This window comes from Phyllostomus hastatus, unplaced genomic scaffold, assembly GCF_019186645.2.
Source record: "Phyllostomus hastatus isolate PE091 unplaced genomic scaffold, TTU_PhHast_1.1 phas_contig_17, whole genome shotgun sequence".
Lineage (NCBI taxonomy): Eukaryota > Metazoa > Chordata > Mammalia > Chiroptera > Phyllostomidae > Phyllostomus > Phyllostomus hastatus.
The window spans coordinates 17,237,946-17,255,534 of NW_025333664.1; the positions used below are offsets into that span (position 1 = coordinate 17,237,946).

Genomic DNA, 17,589 nt, shown 5'->3' on the forward strand with positions numbered 1-17,589 from the left:
CTATGCCAGCCAGGGCCAAAGTAAAATCTTTTAAAAATACAAAAAAAGAAACAGAACAGTTCCATTGTCCCTCCCAAATTTATGCCTCTTTGTAGTCAACCCCTGTGCCATCCTCAGCCTCTGGCAATCACTAACATGTTTTCTCTCCCTATAGTTTTGTCTTTTCTAGAATGTCATACAAATGTAAGCAAAACATAGAGGATGTCGACTCTTCTAATGTTGAAATTCCTAAAAATATGCCAAATTATTTTATTTACAGGCTGTAGACTTGTTTGAAATAGACTATGTTTACATATCTAGGTTTATAACTGAGAATAGAACTTTGATCACTAAAGAAAACAAACTAATTCTTAAAAGAAGAGATGTTGCTAGGCTGGGTTTTTTCCCACTGGTAATTGGGTTTCTTTTGTATTTTATAGATCTTGTATGCGTAATCCTATGGAAAATATTATGAAAGTAATGAAAGAAATAGGAGAGACTTTCTGTCAACACTACACTCAATCAACAGATGAGCAACCGGGATCTCACATAGGTAAGAACACAAAGCTAAATTAACACGGCATTAAAGATAGGTTTTTCCCCCAAAGAAGTAGAAATTTAAGTTTGTATGTTTTGTTCTTTAGTCCTTAACAGCTACTTCTCAATAGCACATTTTCCCTTTTTTCCCTAACAGACTTTGCTATAAACAGACTAAAGCTTGCAGAAATTTTGTATTATAAAATATTAGAGACTGTAATGGTTCAGGAAACACGAAGACTTCATGGAGTGGACATGTCAGTAAGTAAATCCACTTTCTCAGCCACTAGCAACGTCCAAAAATCTTAAGCCTAACAGTATGTTAAGAGGTTCTCTAATGCATTGAGGGTCCATGGTTAATGTTAATGGCAAATTTAGCCAAGATGACAAATTACTTGGCCTTAGTTGTCTTCAGCACATCTAGAGTTAGACATCTCTAGGCAGGAATGTGAAATAAGTAAAATTCGTTCTTGGTACACTGTCAGTATCCTTTCCATTCAGGTCCTCTTTATTTGTCCTTCATTCAAAGCTAGGTAATAGTGAATACCCTTCCCCTGACTATAAAGCCAACTGATAATTAAGGCATTTGTCCATATCTCCCAGGGATTTTAGAGGAATAAATTCTTGTGGGGCTTTTGTGTTTTGTTTTGTTTTGTTTCGTTTTTCATTTTCTTTGAACTTTTGATCAAATCTGCTCCAATTGCTATGTAAAGGAATTTTTTTTTACAAAGTCAAACCTATTATATATCAGTTTCATCCTCCTCCTTCTAGTCACTCTTGAAATCTTCTGACCTTTAGTTCCAATAGGAACAGATTGATGTATAAAGGTGCAGCATAACTATTGTAGTAAAATCTCTTTCTTTCAGCCTGGAAATTTTCAACTCTCCTGTGTTGGTTCCCTTTTTTCCTGGATTCCATGTCTTTCATGATTTACACTAGTACTTGATAGAGCATGTGCTCCTATAGCTTTCTAAGAAAGAAGTAGATTTTCAACTTTTTATTTTGAAACAATTCACAAAAGTTGCAAAGGTATTATAGGGAAGTCCTATATACCCTTTTGCCTCCACTGGTTACATTTTACATAGTAAAATATCAGACCAGGAAATTGACATTGGAACAATGTATGTCTTTCTCTCCCTCTCCCTCCCATTGTATCACATGTGTAGATTATATAACCACCACCAAAATCAATATACAGAACTCTGTCCACTACAAAGATCTCCCTTGTGCCACCTCTTTATAGTCATGCTCACTCTCTTCAGGCACTAATGTGTTTTCCACTTCTGTACTTTTATAACACACTTTGTATGAGTTCAGTTCTTTTAAGTTTGTTGAGGGTTATTTTATGACCTAGGACATGTTTTTATCTTGGCAAATTCTGGGCACTTGAAAAGTGTGTATTCTGCTGTTGTGTGGAAGATTCCAAAATGTCAGTTGTGTCCTTTTGATGGATGGTGTTGTTGAGTTCTGCATATCCTTGCTGATTTGCTATGTAGTTCTACCAGTTGTTGAGAGAGCGGTGTAGAAGTCTCCAAATGTAATTGTGGATTTATCTATTTCTCCTTTCAGTTTTCTCAGATTTTTAAAATTCACATATTTTGAAGCTCTGCTGTTTGATGCATACAAATTGAAGATTGCTATGTCTTTTTGGTAAATTGGTCCATTTATCATGATAAAATGTCCCTCTAAATCTAGTGATTTTCTTTGTTCTGAAGTTTGTCTGATGTTTATAGCCACTTCTGTTCTCTTTTGATTAATGACTGTGTGGTATACCTTTTTTCCATTTTTTTGTTTTGTAGCTACCTGTATTATTATATATGAAGTGAGTTTCTTGTAGGTAGCATAGGATTGAGTCATATGTTTTTTATCTATTCTGTCAGTTTCTTTTAATCAGTAAATTTAGACCACTTACATTTAATTGTTGATATGTTGGTGCTGCAGTTTTCAACCAGTGTGCCACAAGAATTTTTAAAACGTGCAACACCGGACTATTTGGTCAGGGACACTGACCTCTTTTCCTATAGACTGTCAAGTAAAAAAAAAAGACAACAGCCAACACAATAATAGCCATCTGGTGTGAATGAATCAAAATTATACCTATTTTTGTCATATTGGGAAAAATATATTTTGAGGGTGCCACAGAATTTTAGTAATTAGTTTATGTATACCATGATATGAAAAAGGTTGAAAAATCGCTGTTAGGGCATAACTCTACCATTTTATTTTTTTGTTTTCTATTTGGTCTCTCTGGGTTTTTTTTTTCCTACCTTCCTGTGGATGACTTATACATTTTTTAGACTGTATGTCTGTGTGTTGATTTTTTTAGTGGTTGCTCTAGGTATTGCATTATACATAACTTCACCGTCCACTGGTATAGACAGATTACCAGTTCGAGTAAGGTGTGGAAACCTTACCTCACCTTAAGTCCTATTTCTAAAACTTTGTATAATGTTTTTTATAGTCACACTTAATTGGTAGTTGTCTATATTCAGAATTCTAGATTGACAATCATTTTCCTTTGCCATTTTGAGTCATTGCCTCATTATCTGCTGGATTCTAGTGTTGCTAATTAGAAAAAAGAAGTTCAATGGCATTCTTTTTTTCTTTAAAAATATTTTATTTATTTGTCTGGCCTGCAACTCGGGCATGTTCCCTGACTGGGAATCAAACCAGCAACCCTTTGCTCCACAGTCCGACACTCAGTCCACTGAGCCATACCAACCAGGGAAGAAGTCCAATGGCATTCTAATTCTCATTATTGGTATGTGGCTTCTGTTTACTTTCTGGGATCTTAGTATTCTCTTTTTATCACTGATGTCCTGCAATTTATAATAAAGTGCCTTACTGTACATCTTTATTCGTGTATTGGGCATTCCTACAGAGTTGCTCTTCTAGTGCTGAAATTTGTGTCCTGCAGTTTGGGGTAATTTCATTGCATTACTATTTCTTAGATAATATGTGTCCCACTGAGTTATCTCACTGGAACTTTTATTTTTCAGATGAGGGACCTTCTGGATTAATCTTCTTATTTTCTTCTCTTATTTTTCTTTCTTTGTATTTTGTTCTAATTCCAAGGGTATTTATTCAACTTTTTATCATCCAGTCCTAATGAATTTCTCATTTTAGATATATTTTCATTTCTAAGATCTCTTTCTTGTTCTCTGAGGTTATTTAGATTTCTTCAAAGTTTTTTGTGTTGCTTTTATTGTCTGTTTCCTCTAAATTTCTTTTCTGTTTATTTTGATCTTTGTATTTCAGTGGAAGGTTTTCTTCAAATGTTGGATTATTCTTGACTGTTCACTTATATTTGAATGAGACATGAATAAACTCTTATGTTGACAAAGAGCTTGATTCAAAACTCTGTATGCAAGAGTGAGAATAAAAGTCCACCAGCCTCAGATGATTATGTGATATTAGAGACCCTCAACTTTGGTGTCTTTAAAGGCTTTTTGGGAATATTTTAGTTTCTATAGAGAAGTCTCTGCTAGTCTTTTGCCTCACAGTTGGTTTTGTGCAGCGGAAAAAGGAAAGGAGACTTGATCTCACAATTCGTTCTGCAGACTTTCACTTACAACCTCAGTCTCTTCTATGCCTAGTGTTCTCAAATTTTGAGTCTCTAGCTCAGTTCTATAGAGAATAATTTTTCAGATCTGCTGAGATAGACTAGAGGCCTATCATCTGACTCCTTAGAGTGGGGGTTAAGTGGGTATAGTTCTAACTACAACAGACTTTAAAATCATCCATGTTGGCTCCTTGCCCAGCCACTGTTTTCCATTCTGTATATCCCTTCAGTGAGACTGTGTAGAGCAAATTCATGTGTTTTAAATGTCTCCCTTATGTTTGGCCATTTTACTTTCTGCTGAGTAATTTGTCATCCTTCCATCCATTCCCAGTTTTTACATATTATAGTTTGCAATTGTAGATAACTTGTAGTTTTCGCCAAAATAGTTTTTTTTTTCTCTTTGTTGGTTGGGAGTGGTATTTGAAGGAAGGATGGTACAAATAGAATGTTTAAAACTGAAAACTGAGGTTGAATCTCAGACTCAATGATGAAACAGGACTTTTATCTTCTTAGTAAAGTATTTCTTGCTCTGAACTTTTTAAAATCTTAGTTGTGACATTATACCTTTGATTTCAGTATTTTGATTAATAAACCCTTATGTTGAAAAAAGTTGGTAATAAACATTAGTAATAAAACATTTTAAAGAAACCATTCCTGACAGAGTAGCTCATTTGGTTAGAATGTCGCCCTGATATGCCAAGGTTGTAGGTTTGGTTCCCAGTTAGGGTACATATAAGAGTCAACCAATGAATGCATAAATAAACAGAACAACAAATCAGTGTTTCTCTCTCTCTCTCAAAATTAATAAATAATTTTTTTGAATTTAAAAAATTTTAATAAATAGTTCCAGTGCTTTTTCTTTTCATGGGAATTTTGACTGTTTTATGATTTGCTCAATTTTCCAAGCAGATTGTGATGCAGTCCTAATTTAAATATATCTACCACTGAGCAGGATTATATATTATAAGAAAACTCATTACAAGTTTGAGGATTCAAATTTATATCTCTGATAATCTGCTATTAGATAATGTATACAAGTTATTTTGTATTATTTTTATAGTCACTCTATAAACAAGAGACAAATGATGAAATGCTAGAAATATTAAACTGTGGTCTTTCTCTTCCCCAAGGTTCTTCTAGAGCAAGATATATTTCATCGTTCCTTGATGGCTTGTTCTTTGGAAATTGTGCTCTTTGCCTATAGTTCACCTCGTACTTTTCCCTGGATTATTGAGGTTCTCAATTTGCAGCCATTTTATTTTTATAAGGTGAGATTAAAACAAAGTTCTGTTATGGTATACCTCACATAAGAATTCTATTTATCTAGAGACAAGAATACACACACACAAATTCTATTTATCTTAGTGCTAAGGAAACAAGCCATAGTGATGTGTGGAAAATATTTCCAGAGATATTCTGAAAACATCTATTCCTTTTGGGTGGAATTAGGTACCAAAGAGAGAGGATGAATGGTATATATAGATTAAGCCGATCTCATAGCTTTGCTTCTTTTTCTGTCACTGGCAAAGGTAACCAGGAACTTACTAGTTAACTTTGAATTTTCCATATTTATGAATGAAAATCATAATCCTGGACTTACTGTCAACATGTCAGATAGTTAAATGCCGTACTCACGTTCCCCCACAATGACATGGAAATTAAAACTAAACTACAGAACAGTAATCATTCAGAATCATCTGAAATCTAGTGGAACAGAAGTCCTATAACTAAGGATGTAAGAAAGAAGCCGTATCAAGACTGGAAGGAAGTGCGGAGATGCAGAACACGCTGGTCCCACACCCACCTGTGGCAGTTAAAAATCAGGAAGGATGTCTCAGCTGCAGGGTTCCCCCCTGAGGAACAAGGGGTCTGAGCCCCAGCCCAGGGCTCCAGTGCTGGGAAGAGAAGTCCCCAGAACTTTAGCTGTGAAAACCAGTGTGGATTCTGACTGAGTGAGATGAAGGCTTCTAGAGTCCCAGGCATTCCTCTTAAAGGGCCCGTGCAAGGACTTAACTAGGACTCACCCCTCTGAACTCCAGTGCTGGGGCTACAGCTCAAAAGGCCCTAGGGGAGGAACTGAATTGTCTGGCTTTGGGGTGACGATTGAAAGGACAGCTTTCTCCCAGACAGAGTTCTGGCACAGGCCATTGTTCCTTTGCTGAGGCCTTCCGTCATAGGGAAGAAGATAGGTGACATATCTGAGTCTTCATCAACCTGGCAAACACTGTCACCCCCACCCTGTTGATTCGGAGATCCTGCCCCACACAACTTTCAGGCCTACCCAAAATTATTTCCAGTGGCTGCTCCACACAAATAGCATGACTCTGCTCATATTGCAGACTTTCTAAAAATCCCTCAAAGGTTCACAAATCCCAAACAAGCAGCATCTAGCTCCAGCCTTCCCTGTACCTCTTGCTAAGTGGCCCTAGGCTGAGCGCTGGCAGCACCACGCAGTCTTGGTTCACAACTTAGTCTGTCCCAGACACCTCCAAGCCCAGCATTGGTAGCAATCACCTGAAGATCATGCTAGGGTAGCCCAGGTAGGACATAGGTGGCAGCTGATCTTGGCCTGCATCTCCCAGGAGATCCCAGGGCCAGCACAACTGATAGACAGCTTAAGACCAGGCCAGAGCATCACCCAACCACCTCTGTAAGTGACACCCTCAAGGAGCAGACCCATTGGTCACCAGAGTCATGCTGAAGCAAATCCTCTGTGGGGTCACCCCTGCACAGCAACTCCATTGTAGTCATGGCCAGTTTTCCCAGCTGATGGGCATTCAGGTAAATTTCTCCCATTGATGTGCCAACAGCAATCAAGGCTCAACTAATAGGAAGGTGCATACAGCTCACGGGGGTGGGGGAGTCACCTGGACACATAGCTGGGGTGATCAGGGTAGCTGTGCCACTGTACCCTGCAGGACACCTGCTACAAAGTCTACCAAGACTTGGAGACATAGCATCTCTAGGTAATACATAGAAACAAACACAGGGAGGCAGCAAAATGAGGAGACAGAGAAATATGTTCCAAATTAAAGAGCAGAACAAAACTTCAGAAAAAGAAATAAAATGAAGACAAGCAATCTACCAGATGAAGAGTTCAAAACACTGGTTATAAGAATGGTCAAATGCTCAATAAACTTACGGGAAAAGTAGATGAACTTAAAACTTCAGTTGGTAGATAGGAAACATAAAAATAGAGAGAACATTAAAAAGAACCAGTAAGAAATGAAGAATACATTATAATAACTGAAATGAATACAGCACAGGAAACCAACAGTAGAGTAGATGAAGCAGAGGATCAAATTAAGAGCTTCTGGGACAACTTTAAATCTTCCAACATCTGAATCTAGGAGTGCCAGAAGAAGAAGAGGAAGAGCAAGAAATTGAAAACATAATGAAGGAGAATTTCCCTAATTTGGCAAAGGAATTAGACTTCCAGGAAGCTCAGAGAGTCCCAAAGAAGTAGGACCCAAGGAAGCACACACCAAAGTACTACCCAAGATTAAAGATAAGGAGAGAATCTTCAAAGCAGCGAGAGGCAAGAAGTTCCCTACAAAGGAGTTCCCATAAGACAATCAGCTGATTTCTAAAAAGAAACGTTGCAGGCAAGAAGGGCCTAGAAAGAAGTATTCAAAGTCATGAAAGGCAAAGAGCTACATCCAAGATTACTCTATCCAGCAAAACTATCATTTAGAATGGAAGGGCAGATAAAGTGCTTCCCAGATAAAGTCAAGTTAAAGGAGTTCATCATCACCAAGCTCTTATTATATGAAATGTTAAAGGGACTTACCTAAGAAAAAGATAAAAAATACAAACAGTAAAATGACAACAAACTCACAACTATCAACAACCAAACCTAAAAACCAAAAATGAACTTAGCAAACAACTAGAACAGGAACAGATTCACAGAAGTAGAGATCACATGGAGGGTTATCAGCAGGGAGGTGGAGGAAGAGAATTGGGGGGAAAGTACAGGGAATAAGAAGCATAAATGGTAGGTACAAAATAGCAGGAGGTTAAGAATAGTATGGGAGATGGAGAAGTCAAAGAACTTTATGACCCATGGACATGATCTAAGGTGGGGGAATGATGGTGGGAGGGGGAGTACAGGGTGGAGGGGAATAAAGGGGAGGGGGAAAGTGGGACAACTATAATGGCATAATCAATAAAATATTTTTTTAAAATCTTGCTATTTGCAACAACACGAATGGACCTAGAGCAGCAATTTTCAACCTTTTTCATCTCATGGCACACTAAATAATTACTAAAATTCAGTGGCACACCAAAAATAATATTATTTGCCAGTCTGAAAAAAACATAGGTGTAACTTACAGTAATGATAGTAACCACCTACCCTTTCTGCTCCGAAGTGACTTTTTAAAAAAACATCAGGGTGCCTACCCCTGACTGGAGTGGCTTGGTTGGAGCATTAGTCCATAAACCAAGAGGCTTATGGTATTGATTCTTTGTAAATAGCCAGCTGAAATCAAAGTTTCTCTTCCCTTCTTCCTCCCTCCCTTCCCCTTTCTTTGTTGTTTCTCTTCCTCTCTTTCTCCCTCCCTTCCCCTTTCTGGTTCTCTTCTTCTCTCCCTCACTCCCCCTTTCTCTAGTGTTTTTCTTCCTTTCTTTCCCCCTTCCTTGCCCTTTCTCTAAAATCAATAAGCATGTCCCTGGGTGAGGACTTAAAAAATAAAACGTGTGCCTATACTTGTATATAAGGATTTCTGGTACCAATAATTAACAAATCACAAGCAACCTTATGCAACGTGACCAATAAGCTGCAACTCTATTACATTACATATTTATGGTTCAAGACAGCATTGACACCAGACAGCTATTGTGCTGGCTGTTGCCATTTTTTTTCTTTGACAATATAGGGGAAAAGAGGTCAGTGCTTTTCCATCTGAATTGTCAATTAAGTGAGATTTAAATATTTTTTTTAGTTTCTTAGGGAAAATTGCTTCTTTCTACTTACTTTAATGTTTATGTGTATATTTAGCTATTTAGCTTTCCTGTTAGGAAATACATATAATTTTATTGAAGGGAAGAGTTGTTTTTGCCCTTACTTAATAGCAATTTATTTTAAGCCTTTTTTACTTAAGTGAAATGCCTTTGTTTTTTAACCATATAAATAATACTCCTTAAAAAAACACAAAATACTTACAACTGTAAATATTAAAATCACATTAAAATTCTAATTATAAATAATAATCAGTACTTTTATGTTCTAGATATTTACTCTTTTTTAAATGGAAATAAATGGCAACCTATATATTAGGTTAACCAAAACAGTTCATTTGGTTTTTTTGTGAGATGGCCTTAGTAGTGTTTAGTTGTCCTTAACCTCTTTCAAAACAATTTTGTTAGATTGCATTTTGACAGCTGTCACATCAGCACCCATTTTTTAAAAAACTTATCAAAATTGGTGAATTTTTGTGTAACCATTTCAATATTAAAGATGGAAGAAAATAAACATTTTTGGCATATTGCATTTTATTTCAAGAAAGGTAAAAATGCAAATTCAGTTTTTCAAGAAAACTGAAATGCAAAAAAGATTTGTGCGGTGTGTGGAGAAGGTGCTGTGACTGACGAAACATGTCAGAAGTGGTTGGTGCTAGAGATTTCTTGCTGGATGATACTCCACGGTCAGGTAGACCAGTTGAAGTTGATAGTGATCAAATAGAGGTGCTAATTGAGAACAATCAGTGTTACAACACACAGGAGATAGCCGACATACTGAAAATATCCAAATCAATAAAGTTATTGGTGAAAATGAAAAATGTGTCTTTTCTTATACTGAAAAAACTACTAAATAGATTCTTTGGGCAACCCAATATAAACAAGTTTCTTTAACTATGTTATTTATTCTGTTCTTTTGAGCTATTAGGAAGAATAATGTGAATTCAAAATAGCAATAAATTCACATTCAAAATAGCAATAAACTCAAAATAGCAATGGACTGGGAACTCAATACCTGACTTCTGCCACTATTGGACTGTTAATAGTTTTCACCTATCATTGTCTTAGCTTTTCATGTATAAAGAAAACATGAAAAACAGGTATATGTGAAATATTTTGAAGATCTTAAAAACTCCTTCAAAGATATCCTTGGTTCTCTGTCATTAATAAGACCAGAACTTGTCATATATGCAAGCCCACCCAGCTTAGACTGACTGCTTGAGAATACATTAACTTCTCAATGTTCTTGTCTTCAGGTTATCGAGGTGGTGATCCGCTCAGAGGAGGGGCTTTCCAGGGACATGGTGAAACACCTGAACAGCATTGAAGAACAGATTCTGGAGAGTTTAGCATGGAATCACAGTTCTGCACTATGGGAGGCTCTCCAAGCTTCTGCAAACAAAGTTCCTACTTGTGAAGAAGTGAGTCAGGACAAGGATGATAATCCTGTCATTTTATAAAATAACAGCTTTATTGAGATACAATTCACATACCATACTTTCACCCATTAAGAGGGTACAGGTCAGTGGTGTTCAGTATAATCACACTGTGTGTGCAGTCATCACCACTGTCAGTTTTGGAACATACTTGTCACTTCAGCAAGAAACCATAAAAGTGATAACCTTTAGCTATCACTTTCCTACACCCTGTCTTTTCCCTAGCCTTACACAACTAGTAATCCACTTTCTGTCTCTATTCATTTACCTACTCAGGACCTTTCACATAAATGGTATCATACAGTATATCATATTCCTTTTGTGATTGGCTTTTAGTTAGCATAATGTTTTCAAGATTCATCCATGTTGTACCAGCACATCATTGCTTTTTATGTACTTTATAATACTCCATTGCATGGATATACCACTTATCATTGATGGACATTTGGATTATTTCTGCCTTTTGACTTACAAATAAATGCCTCTATGAACAGTCATGCACAAGATTTTGTGTGGAGATAAGCTTTTCTTTTTCTTGGGTATGTATCTAGGAGTAGAATTGCTGGGTCATATAGTAACTATTTAAGAGTTTGGGGAACTGTCAGACTTTTTTCCAAAGTGGTTGTACCGTTTACCAGTCCCACCATCAATGTACGAAATTTCAGTTTCTCCACATCTCCTCCAAACTACTTATCTTTTTTTTAAATATTTTTTAAAAATTTATATTTAGAGCAAGGGGAAGAGAGGGGAAAAGATGGAGAGAATCTTCTATGTGAGAGAGACATCGATTGGTTGCCTTTTACACGCTCCCTGACCTGGGACCAAACCCACAACCCAGGCACGTGCTCTGACTGGGAATCGAACTGGTACACTTTCGCTTTGTGGGTTGATGCCCAACCAACTGAGCCAACCGATCAGGGTTTTCTTTTTGATCCTAGCCATTTGAGTAGGCATGAAGAGATACTTCATAGTTTTTATTTGCATTCTTGTGATGGCCTGTGATGTTCAAGCACCTTTTCATGCGCTTATTAAGTATTTATATATCTTCTTTGGAGAAATATCTATTCAGATCCTTTGCCCATTTTTAAATTGGGTTACTTTTTATTTTTATTTATTTTTTTAATATCTTTTTTTAAAGATTTTATTTATTTATTTTTAGAGAGGGAAGGGAGGGAGAAAGAGAGAGAGAAACATCAATGTGCAGTTGCTGGGGGTCTTGGCCTGCAACCCAGGCATGTACCCTGACTGGGAATCGAACCTGCGACACTTTGGTTTGCAGCCCGTGCTCAATCCACTGAGCTACGCCAGCCAGTAAATTGGGTTACTTTTTATTATTGGGTTATAGGAATTCTTCATATATTGTCTGTAGAACCTGTGCATGCAACATATTCTGTTGGTTATCTTTCTATTTTCTTGATGAAGTCCTTTGAAATAAAAGAGTTTTTAATTTTGATGATGTGTAATTTATCTATTTTTTGTTGCTTATGATATTGATGTCATATCTAATAAACCATTAATTCCATCATTTTTAATTTTTTAAATGTCCACATAAAGAATTAAATACTTTTCATTAGTAGTATTTAGAATAAAAAAGCCAGAACTTTGTCCCTAATACAGACACATAACACATTTAACATTTTAACATCCTGTGAGAAATTGAGAGATTTTTAAAAGATTTTACTTATTTTTTTATTATATTTTATTGATTATGCTATTACAGTTGTCCCATTTTTTTCTGCCTTTTATCCCCACCCCACCCAGCAACACCGTCCCTCCAGCATTCCCTGCCCTTAGTTCATGTCCATGGGTCCTGCCTGTAAGTTCTTTGGCTTCTCCTTTTCCTATACTATTCTTAACCTCCCCCTGTCTATGTTGTACCCACCAACTATTCTCCTTATTCCCTGCACCTTTATCCCCCATTCTTCCCCCTCCCCACTGATAACCCTCCATGTGATCTCCATTTCTATGATTCAGTTCCTGTTCTAGTTGTTTGCTTAGTTCATTTTCATTTTTTTTTTAGATTCAGTTGTTGATAGTTGTGAGTTTGTTGTCATTTTACTGTTCATAGTTTTGACCATCTTTTTATTATATAAGTCTCTTTAAAATTTTATATAATAAGGGCTTGGTGATGATGAACTCCTTTAACTTGACTTTATCTGGGAAGCACTTTATCTGTCCTTCCATTCTAAATGATTGTTTTGCTGGATAGAGTAATCTTGGATGTAGCTCCTTGCCTTTTATGACTTTGAATACATCTTTCTAGCCCCTTCTTGACTGTAAGTTTTGGGGGTTTTGTTGTTGTTGTTGTTTAAGAAATCAGCTGAGTCTTATGGGAACTCCTTTGTAGGTAACTGTGTCCTTTTTTGTTGCTGCTTTGAACATTCTCTCCTTATCTTTTTCATCTTGGGTAATGTGATTATGATGTGTCTTGGTGAGTGCTTCCTTGGGTTCAACTTCTCTGGGACCCTCTGAGCTTCCTGGACTTCCAGGAAATCTATTTACTTCACCAGATTGGGGAAGTTTTCCCTTATTATTTTTTCAAATAAGGTTTCAATTTTTTGCTCTTCCTCTTCTCCTTCTGGTACCCCTAGATTCAGATGTTGGAAGGTTTAAAGTTGTCCCAGAGATTCCTGTGCCACTCCTCATTTTTTTCAATTCTTATTTCTTCATTCTGTTTCAGTTGAATGTTTTTTTCTTCCTTCTGCTGTACATCATTGATTTGAGTTCTGGTTTCCTTCCCTTCACTGCTGGTTCCCTGTATATTTTGCAGTATTTCATTTTGCATAGCCTTCACTTCTTCCTCTACTTTGCATCTGTGCTCAGTCATTTCTGTGAGCATCCTGATTACTGATGTTTTGAACTGTTGAATCTGATAGGTTGGCTATCTCCTCATCACTTAGTTCTTTTTTGGAGTTTTGGGCCATATTTCATTCATTTCATTTGGGCCTTATTTCTTTGTCTGGGTGCGCCTGTTATGTTGTAAGGAGCGGAGCCTTAGGTATTCACCAGGGACGGGCAACCACATTGCTGGTGTTGTGGTGCTGTATGTGGGTCAGAGAGGAGACGGTGCTGCTTGCTTGCCTCTTGCCCTGCTTTCAGTCACTTCCCTCGCTTCCCACAAGTGGATTGTGCCCTTTCAGGTGTTGATTCCTGGGGGGGGGGGGGGGAGGGTGTACATTCTAGGGTTCCGTGGGCCCCTCCAACAGACTCTCCCGTGAAATAAGTTTCTCCCACTGCTGTAACCCCTGTAGATTTTGAGGCCTTAGTTGCCCGCATTGTAGCCCTGGGTTGCTTGGTTTGTCTTGCTCCCCAGTTTTTCCTCCTTGCTTCTCCTCGCGTGAATGTTGGACCACCTGATCCTCCAGCCACTGCCTTGCCCCTGCCCCTGTCTGCTAGCCACCACAGCTAGTTGCACTTTCTCACGGTCCTAACTGCCCCAGCTTCTTGTCTCCACCCTTCTTCTACCAGACCAGTCAGTTTCTTTAACTCCTTGGTTGTCAGACTTCCATACAATTCAATTTTCTGGCAGTTTAAATTTGTTGTTATCCTTCTTTTGGTTGTACGAGGAAGCAAAGCTTATCTACCTATGCATCCATACTTGCTGGAAGCCAGAAATAGAGTTTTTCCCTTCACCTCTGTTATTCTTTTGTAATTCTTTTCATTCCTATTTGCTTTTCCATCTCCTTACACTTTAATCTTAAACCTTTCCCTAATTCCAAACTATTGAAGGAACTCTCTGAGACCAGGAAGAACTTAAAAGAAAATGGTTTCTAAAAAAATAAAAACAACTCTCTTTCATGAGTCTTTCTTCTTTTGTAGCACTGTGATTAATGGGGCAATTAATCACAGTATACTAATCTTTAGTATTCATCATTATTTCTATTAGAAAATCCATTGGGGAAGTGATTAAAAAGCTGTGAACTTGAAAGATAAGGATTTGAATTGAGGCTCTTTCTCTATTAATTAGTAGTAATGCGTCCTTGGGCAAATTTCACATTTTGAGCCTTAATTTTCTCATCTCTAAGTGGAGAATGATAGTGCCTACCTCACAGGTTTACTTCTAATTGTTGATAAATAAATACATTATGAGATTAAGGGAGATGAACTCTTTACATATATTTAACAGCATTAACTCTTGAGCTCTTTATGTAAGTTTTTATGTTTTGTCAAGAAAAAAGGAAGGAGACAGTACATAGGAAAAGAAGTTAAGAAGGCTTCATCTTTTTTCTGTTACAAATTTTCATAAGTAGGTTTATTTGTATGTAAAGCAAAGGGTTTTTGTTTTTAACAGGTTATATTTCCAAATAACTTTGAAACAGGAAATGGGGGAAGTATACAGGGACATCTTCCCATGATGCCAATGTCTCCTCTAATGCATCCAAGGGTAAAAGAAGTTCGGACAGACAGCGGAAGTCTTCGAAGGGGTAGGTTCAACATTGGCAAAACAATGAAAAATAACAAAGATCATTTTTCAGAGAAACTTTCAAGTATTTTCTCTTTTTTTATCCTCACTAGAGGATATGTTTGATTTTAGAAAGAGGTCAAGGGAGAGAAATATTGAAACATCAGTGTGAGAGAGAAACATTGATCTGTTGCCTCCCATACGTGCCCCAACTGGGGATCGAACCCACAGCCTAGGTGTATGCCCTGAACAGGAATCAAACTCACAGCCTTTTGGTGTATGAGAAGATGGCTCCAACCAGATGAGCCAGTCTTATTAATATATTATTTATTTCTTCATCAGGATTTGAAGGGGGCTAAATGCTTATGTAAGCATCATAGCACGGCTTGTTTTATGCTTTTTTATGTTAAAGTAATAAGATTTCCAGTCTGATTTTGAATACAATCTGTTTTTTAAAGATTTAATGTTTTTATCTTTGAGGGGCAAGGATGGTTTCTTTCACTTAGCATATTTTCAAGGCATATTACATATGTTGCAGCATGTACCACTACTTCATTCACCTTAATGAATAATGTTTCATTGAGTGGACATTGTTTATTTATTCATTAGTTGATGAACATTTCGATTATTTCCACTTATTGGCTATTATGAATAATGATGCTATGAACATTCACGGCATATATTATTTTTATAATTAGAGGAACAAGTTATTTTCTTGGAAGGGTTCAGGCAAGAGAATCAAATAATAGAAAATTTTTAGAAAACAATAATATTGAGCCTTGACTCTGGGGAGATAAACCTTTTACTTTACCCTTAACATTTTGCTCTTTTAACATAGGCAGAGGTTCAAGAAACCAGGAAGGTAAGCTGTCGTTTTCACATTTTGTTGTAAGGACTTACTGCAGGCCCACTTTCTCCTACTAGATTTAGGAGGGCAGAGGCCGTGTTAGTCACTGCTGGATTCCTGTTGCCTAGAATGGTAACTCAATTTCTTTTTTGGTGAATGAATGAATGATCCTGGTTCATTATTTTGGAATATATATCAAACTGTTTTAAATTTATTTTTCTCTTTACTAGATATGCAACCATTGTCTCCAATTTCTGTTCATGAACGCTACAGTTCCCCTACTGCAGGAAGTGCTAAGAGAAGACTTTTTGGGGATGACCCCCCAAAGGAAGTGCTTATGGACAGGATTATAACAGAAGGAAAAAAGTTGAAAATTGCTCCTTCTTCAAGCATTACAGCTGAAAACATATCAATTTCACCTGGGCAAAGTCTTTTAACAATGGCCACAGCCATAGTGACGGGGACAACAGGACATAAAGTTACAATCCCATTGCATGGTAACATTTTAATGCATTTATTTTATATTTTTTTCTGAGTTGGATAAAATTTAAGAATTATCTTATTGGATTGGATCACATGGCTTTGCTAATCCAGAATTCTTTTTAATTTAAATTTATGTATTTAGTATTTTTAGAGCAATTTTGGTTTATAGCAAAATTGAGTGGAAGATACAAAGATTTCCCATATACTCTTTGCCCCCAAACACACAGCCTCCCTCACCACCAACACTTCTGCACCAGGAGGTTACATTTGTTACATCTGGTTAACCTACACTGACACATTATTACCACTTCCAGCCCAAAGTTCACATTAGTGTTCACTCTTGGTATCGTATAGTCTATGGGTTTTGACAAATGTGTGATGACACCTATGAACCATTATAGTATTACACAGAATAGTTTTGCTTCCTTAAAAATTCTGTGCCCCACCCTTTCTTTTGTTTTCAACATGTACTTTCTCCTTGAATTTTCACATTTTATAAATAGACTACCCTTCTTGTTAGGACTTACTTTCTTCTGAGCTTTAGAAATGAGTATATTGAGCAAGAGTGTTGTTTTTTTATTAAAAAGTCCTTAAATGCTCATAATAAAACAATAGAGAATAATATTATAACTTAGAATTACTATTTTTGTGGCTTTCCTCTCCTTTTCTACCATATTCCTATGCTTATGGGATGCTTATACACTTAGGTGGATGGATATAATTGACAACTTTTCTGAAGCACATGCAGCTTCTTGCTAAAACAGAACTCTTGCTTGTACATTTAGGTATTGCAAATGACGCTGGGGAGATCACACTGATACCAATTTCCATGAACACAACTCCGGAGTCCAGAGTTGAGAGTCCTGTATCACTTACTGCTCAGTCATTAAGTGGTGCTTCTCCAAAACAAACTCATCTGACTAAAGCACAAGAGGTACATCCAACTGGAGTAAGCAGACCAAAGAGAACTGGATCCCTAGCACTCTTTTATAGAAAGGTATGTGATTTTATAGTGTCTAAAAAGATCTCATTTAATCACTGCAAGGAAGATTAAGTAACAGCAGCTTTTGTTTCTTTTTTGTGTGTTTGGTAAAATATATATAACAAAATATATGATTTTAACCTTTTTTTAAATCCTCACCTAAGGATATGTTTATTGATTTTAGAGAAAGAGGACAGAAGAGAGAGAAACATCAATGTGAGAGAGAAACATTGATTGGTTGCCTTCCATACGCACCCTGACCAGGGGTCGTGCTGCAGCTTAGGTATGTGCCCTGACCGGGTAATCAGCCCATCAGCCTTTCGTTGTTCGGGATGATGCTCCAATGAACTGAGCCTCTCGGCCAGGGCAACTATAAATTTTTTGTTAGAAGAAGCCATCCAG

At 37.0% G+C, this 17,589-nt stretch overlaps 1 protein-coding gene across 5 annotated transcripts in view; it reads left to right on the plus strand.

Annotated features, from left to right (window-relative positions):
* The window catches only part of RBL1 (RB transcriptional corepressor like 1), a 62,937-nt gene that overhangs the window by 26,825 nt on the left and 18,523 nt on the right, over positions 1-17,589 (plus strand). For all 5 annotated transcript variants that reach the window (XM_045833267.1, XM_045833266.1, XM_045833268.1 and 2 more), the window contains 7 exons: positions 420-532; positions 674-777; positions 5,209-5,346; positions 10,294-10,458; positions 14,765-14,897; positions 15,953-16,219; positions 16,991-17,202. In XM_045833267.1, the coding sequence (XP_045689223.1) occupies positions 420-532; positions 674-777; positions 5,209-5,346; positions 10,294-10,458; positions 14,765-14,897; positions 15,953-16,219; positions 16,991-17,202 (1,132 nt within the window). The remainder of the gene's footprint in view (positions 1-419; positions 533-673; positions 778-5,208; positions 5,347-10,293; positions 10,459-14,764; positions 14,898-15,952; positions 16,220-16,990; positions 17,203-17,589) is intronic.